This window comes from Bufo gargarizans, chromosome 3 (genome assembly GCF_014858855.1).
Source record: "Bufo gargarizans isolate SCDJY-AF-19 chromosome 3, ASM1485885v1, whole genome shotgun sequence".
Lineage (NCBI taxonomy): Eukaryota > Metazoa > Chordata > Amphibia > Anura > Bufonidae > Bufo > Bufo gargarizans.
The window spans coordinates 275,269,761-275,276,350 of record NC_058082.1 but is presented as its reverse complement, the minus strand read 5'-3'; the positions used below and the strand labels follow the sequence as shown (position 1 = coordinate 275,276,350).

Genomic DNA, 6,590 nt, shown 5'->3' with positions numbered 1-6,590 from the left:
GTTTTGCAACCAGCACTCGCGCCATTCAGCTGTTTGAAGAAGAGGCGGTGCTCCATGTGAGCGCTGCCTCTTCTTCATCAAGCTATGCATCACCTCCCCAGTAGCGGTGGCGTGGTGTAATTACAAGTATGGATGAATGGATACAGCGAGTACTTGTAACTACACAGCACTTCCTAGATGGCTGGCAATGAAAGGAAGAGGAAACAGCGCTCACATGGAGCGCTGCCTCCTCTTCAAACTGTTGATTGGCAGGCCCCCACCGATCAGATATTTATGACCTATCCTGAGGATAGGTCATCAATAAATAAAGGCTACACAAGCCCTTTAAGTCTGGCACAGCCAGTAAGTAATCTAATTTACCGTATTTTTCACCCCATAAGACGCACTCCCCCCCCCCCTGCAAATGCCCCTGCATCTTATGGGGCGAATGCTGACATTTGTACTCCGCTTGATACATCGCGTCATATGGGCAGGTGCGTCTTATAGGGTGAAAAATACGGTAATACCTTTCCCCTTAATGTCTGTGGGCAAGAATTTACTAAAAAAAACTCCAAAAAGTTCTATATTCCAAATGGTTGAATATTTCAGAAAAGGCTTAGAGACCACTACTTCTTTTAGTCATCTCAAATAGAACGTGTTCTCTATGAGAAATAACAGGTTTAAATTGGAAACCCTGCCTGAAATTTCTAGGGTGGCCTAGAGATCCAGAAGATGGTTTGAGGTAGACAAGAAGCTACATTAAGCCATTTTCACACTAAATGTTTTAGGATGTCCCCATGTAGATGGTAGCTTTGTATCTGTGTTGAGTCTTATGCCTGGGGGAATTGTTAATTAAACTGTTAGGGCTGTTTCACACGAGCGGATGCCGTGCGTGACATCCGCTGCGTGAATGACAGCCAAGACCCGATAAGGACAGCAGAAGCACGGAGCATTAACATGACTGATAATGCTCCGTGCCTCTCTGTGATCTCTTTACTACAAAATCACGGTGACAACTTTATCTCAATGTGATTTTGTAATAAAGAGATCACATAGAGGCACGGAGCATTATCAGTCATGTTAATGCTCCGTGCTTCTGCTGTCAGCATCGGGTCTTGGCTGTCATTCATGCAGTGGATGTCACGCACGGCATCCGCTCGTGTGAAACAGCCCTTAGGGTACTTTCACACTTGCGTTGTTGGATTTCAGCAGACAGTTCCGTTGCCGTATTCCAGATCCGGATGCGGATCCAGCTGACAAATGCATTGAAACACCGGTTCCGTCTCTCCGATGTCATCCGGAAAAACGGATCCGGTATTTATTTTTTTCACATTTTTAAAGGTCTGCACATGTGCAGATGGGGAAACCGGATCCGGTTTTCCGGAACACTTGGTTCCGGATCCGGCATTAATAAATTTCAATGGAAATTAATGCCGGATTCGGCATTCCGGCAAGTGTTCAGGAATTTTGGCCAGAGAAAATACTGCAGCATGCTGCAGTATTTTCTCCGGCCAAATACCGTAAGAATGACTGAACTGAAGACATCCTGATGCATACTGAACGGAATGCTTTCCATTCAGAATGTATTAGGATAAAACTGAAGCGTTTTTTTCCGGTATTGAGCCCCTAGGATGGAACTCAATACCGGAAAACTTTAACGCAAGTGTGAAAGTACCCTTAGTGAAATCTGATAAACCTAAGAAGCAGAGCAACCAACTATTGCAACTATCCACATTAATTGTGCAAGCTGGGAAAGAAGGTCCTGAAAACCCCAGAACTGGTTGGCTGTCTACCCCAGGGGAATCTTTTGACAATGATGAACTCTGCAGACACAGGTGCCATGATTTGGAAGGTCAAAATGCATAAACTACAACCTTCTCTTCTACTTGATCCTACTTAATCTTTAAGACAGACGTGCTTAACCTGCGACCCTCCAGCTGCTTTAAAACTACAACTCCCACAATGACCTGCTATAGTCTGTTCGGGCATGCTGGGAGTTGTAGTTTTGCAACAGCTGGAGGGCCGCAGATTATGCATGCCTGCTTTAAGAGAATATAAAGTAACAAAGAAGGAGGAGGGAATGGATGTAGGTTCCTTGAGTGTAACAATGAGAGGTGTGCTTGGGCTCTGCTGGAGGGCGGGCCTGGGCACTGAATAGGGGGGTTTCTGGGCACTGTTGAAAGAAAGTTATCTCCTCGAACCACTGCCAGATAGTTCTTATCTCCTCGAACCACTGCCAGACCGTTCTTATCATCTCAAACCACTGCCAGACAGTTCTTATCTCCTTGAACCACTGCCAGACAATTCTTATCTAATCAAACCACTGCCAGGCAGTTCTTATCATCTCTAACCACTGCCAGACAATTCTTATCTCCTCGAACCACTGCCAGGCAGTTCTTATCATCACTAACCGCTGCCAGACAATTCTTATTTCCTCGAACCACTGCCAGGCAGTTCTTATCATCACTAACCGCTGCCAGACAATTCTTATTTCCTCGAACCACTGCCAGGCAGTTCTTATCATCACTAACCACTGCCAGGCAGTTCTTATCTACTTGAACCACTGTCAGGCAGTTCTTATCTCCTCGAACCACTGCCAGGCAGTTCTTATCATCTCTAACTACTGCCAGGCAGTTCTTATCTCCTTGATCCACCGTCAGGCAGTTCTTATCTCCTCGAACCACTGCCAGACAGTTCTTATCTCCTTGAACCACTGCCAGGCAGTTCTTATCATCTCTAACCACTGCCAGGTAGTTCTTATCTCCTCGAACCACTGTTTTTATCTCCTCGAACCACTGTCAGACAGTTGTTATCTCCTCGAACCACTGCAGGACAGTTCTTATCTCCTCGAACCACTGCCAGACAGTTCTTATCTCCTCGAACCACTGCCAGACAGTTCTCATCTCCTCAAACCACCAGGCAGTTCTTATCTCCTCGAACCACTGCCAGGCAGTTCTTATCTCCTTGATCCACTGTCAGGCAGTTCTTATCTCCTCGAACCACTGCCAGAAAGTTCTTATCGCCACGAACCACTGCCGGACAGTTCTTATCTCCTCAAACCACTTCCAGACAGTTCTTATCTCCTCGAAGAACAAAAGGATAGGGCAAAATTATTCTTTTTGCCCAATCCTTGTCTCCCCCATATGTCGGGTACAGTCAGAAGCCCCCACAACAGTGTGTCAGCCTCGGCTTAACCTGCCATTTACAGAGGGTTCGGCTGACAAAAGTATAATGTGTATGGCATAAGTAGCAATTGACTGGAGATTTTGATGTGTATATATATAAGAGTCTGGTTTTGGAGAAGGCATATTCCTCGAACACCACCAAAATTATTTTTTTTAAATGTCTGAGGTAAGCACACACAGCCTTGCAACCTCACCTCAAACCCATGGGTACGTCTGGGCATCACTATGGGCAGTGTGACTCATTTTCCCTGCCAACAGGTAGGCACAGACCTACACCCATTTGTATGTGCTAGGTGGTTACCTCCCCAAGAACATAATGTTCTATTCTCTTCTTGTATGCCAGTTTACCATGGTTTTCCTATAAATGTTGAGTTTGCCCATTTGTCACCCATAAACCAGGCTATTATTTTAAGAAGCACAGTACAATAAATCTGCCCATAAGAAGCACAGGCGGTAATGCGGCGAACACATCAGACAATGACGCCGCCAGCTCCACAGCTGAGGATGCCGCACGTCACCGCCTCAGTGAGGAGACCTTCAGCACCTTCCACCGCTAACTACTCCAGTGCCCAGCCCTCCAGCCACTCGGCCAATCACAGGTCGGATCTCACCTCAGCCCCTTATCCCTGCTGACCAATGAGCGCGCCGCTGACATCTCTCGGCCCTGTGCCTGGCAGCCGCGGTCTGTGCACGCGCAGCGAGTGCTTGGAAGAGCGAGGCAGAGAACGGCGGAGACTGAGCATGATGTCGGGGGGAGGGGGGGACCGGAGCTGACAGGGGCTGCCCGCCCGGGACCGGACACAGGTGAGCGCCCTCTCTAATGACTTCTGGTTACTTATTGCCAGATACGGCCGTGTAATGGGAGCTCTTTGTACTAATGCTGTCCCGCACGGTGTGGATAGCTCTGGATTATGGAGCGGCCGGTAAGTTCATTTCCAGGCAGAGGGGGGTGTTCAGTGCTGTTACATTGGCACAGGGCAGTTATTTCATGCTGGGCATAGAAGGGAGATGCTGTGCCAGGCTGCTCCATCGCCGGTAGTGTATCCTGTCCCAGAACATGGCATTTGCCAGATCTGATGCCAAGTGGTGTTCCATTGGATGTATTGCCCAGCTCCGCAACTCAGTCCATGGTCTACTTTACACCCATCAGGTGCCTAGCACTGGGTATCTGGCCAAGCTCCTACTTTTTGCCCAGCCTCCTTGGTCTTGCCCCTTTCTTTTTGTGCAGCCTCTTGGGCATATAGGTATTATATGATACTTGTGCCATCCTCTGGTTTTTATTTTTTATTATAATCAATCATATTTTATTTATAGTGTAAAAAAACATGTCCACATAACATTTATAATATAAAGTCTAAGATCATCCCCGACCCACCCCAGCTATCCCCCCCCTTCCAACCTTGCAGGAGAAAAAAAAAAAAAAAAAAAGAAAAGAAGAAGAATTCCAAATTAATTAACCATATCCCAGTCTTCCCACAGTTTGCCCCATTTTAAATAGGATCCTCTTTGTTTATGCAGAATCCTCTCATAGCTATTTACTTTCTCTACCAAGGCCAGCCAATTACTGCAATCTGGAGCGGAGGAACTAAACCATAATCTGGAAACAAGAAGCCTGGCCAAGAACATAACCTTAATCAATAATTGACGTTTTATGGGCTGATAATTAACCTCCGATAAGTCTCCCAGGACCCATATCCTGGGAGACAGAGGAACAACAATATTAAGTTTACGAGCCAGAGTGGTCTGGACCGATCTCCAGTAGCTGCCCACCATTGGGCAGTCCCAAAACAGGTGTAAGTGGTCTGCCTCGGAGTCGCCACAGCGTGGGCAATCGGAGGAGGCTCTAAGTCCTCTTCTATATAACCACATAGGTGTCACATATATTTTGTGCAAAATGTTAAATTGTACAACAGTATGATTAAAATTGTGTGAAACATATTTTAAACTTTCCCCTATGTTCTCCCAATTTGGGGGACCCACCTCTAAAAGTAACAAAGACCAGGACTTCTGTCCTGGTGAAAGAAGACCCAAAAAAAATGTTTCATTAAGTGTCTATAACAATGTGATATTTTAATTTTCGTGGCGGATTTCTTAATAATTAAATCGTGTAAGAATTCAGGAGTATCTATAAGAAAAAGGTGACTATTCAAAGTTCTAGAAAGTGCAGACCTCAATTGAAAATATGCGTACCAGGCCACCTCACTCAGATTAGCCCTTTGCCCTAATTCCATCGAGGACAGAATTTGTCCACCACTAACCACCTGATGTAAATACTCAATATTCCTAGTCCTCCAATACTGGCAGCAATTCAAGTCCCTAAAATTCAAAAGCTTTGGATTATGCCATAGTGGGGTACATATAAGTGATGCCTTAACTCCACACCAGCTCCTAATAACCCGCCAGGTCTTTATAGCCATTCTGCAGAAAAGTGTGTGCCCGGTCTGTATATTTGATAAATAGTCGGACTCCAATACAGTAAAGAAATCCGTAAAACCTGAGTCTTTCACCACTTTACTGCAAAAGCTGCTATTTTCCCAGTCCTTAAAAAGGCAGAGTTGAGAGGCCATAAAATAACCCCTAAAATAGAGGAGGTTAAGGCCTCCCTGGTTATAAGGCTGGGTTTTGATCAGTGCCTGGTTTCTGGGTCAATTCTCTATCTGTCCTGTAAGTGGCACAGAGCCAGGCTGTAACTGAAAGGGCACGGGGCTGATGGAATGACACGGTCATTTTACGATTGGATCACAGATTATCAGCAAGCAGTTTTATTTTTATTATTATTTGTGTCCATGTCCAGTGCCCACAATGAAGAAACGTTTCATTTCATTATTATTTTTTCTATAACTGATGTTACACCTTGGGAATAGTTTTCGCAGATCTCTTCTCAATAGGGGATCGCTCATTACCTTGGCATTTTCTTTATACCAGGGGTCAGCAACCTTCGGCATGCCAGCTGTTCAAAAACTACAACTCCCAGAATCCTCCTTTCACCTCTGTTGGAGTTACATGAACAGCCGAGTAAGTTTGCCCGCTGGGAGTTGTAGTTTACTGATCTCTGCTTTATACATTGCGTCAGACCTGCAGTTTTCTATGACGCCTTGTGCCATTTATAGCAGGGACAAGGCTGGCCAGGGCTTGTGGAGATTTGCTCTTTTTAGCATTTCTTTTGATGCCTATGGAATATCATAGCGCCAGTTCACACGACCAAGCTTAAAAAATCATCACTGAATCTGCTTGAGGTTTTTGAAGCAGATCTGCACTAAAAACCTGTGGAAAATGCACAAAAACCGCATGGACTTGCGTGGAGCTGTTTTATTTTGTGTTTCCTATTAATTTCTATGGGAGATTCGGCGCAGATTCTGCCCCCAAGATGGGGCATGCTGCATCTTTTTTTCCTCCCGATCTTTGCAATGAATGGGAGGCTGTTTT

General features: G+C 45.5%; 1 protein-coding gene across 3 annotated transcripts in view; it reads left to right on the top strand.

Moving 5' to 3' along the window:
* Window positions 1-3,821: 3,821 nt before the first annotated feature.
* Window positions 3,822-6,590, top strand: part of TPST1 (tyrosylprotein sulfotransferase 1) — a 72,997-nt gene continuing 70,228 nt past the window's right edge. Inside the window, exon 1 of one of the 3 annotated variants that reach the window (XM_044285691.1) lies at window positions 3,822-3,968. Coding sequence is in view for 2 of the 3 variants with exons in the window: in XM_044285688.1 (XP_044141623.1) it covers window positions 4,042-4,087 (46 nt within the window). In the remaining variant the exon portion in view is untranslated. The other 2 variants (XM_044285688.1, XM_044285687.1) reach the window with 2 other exon arrangements.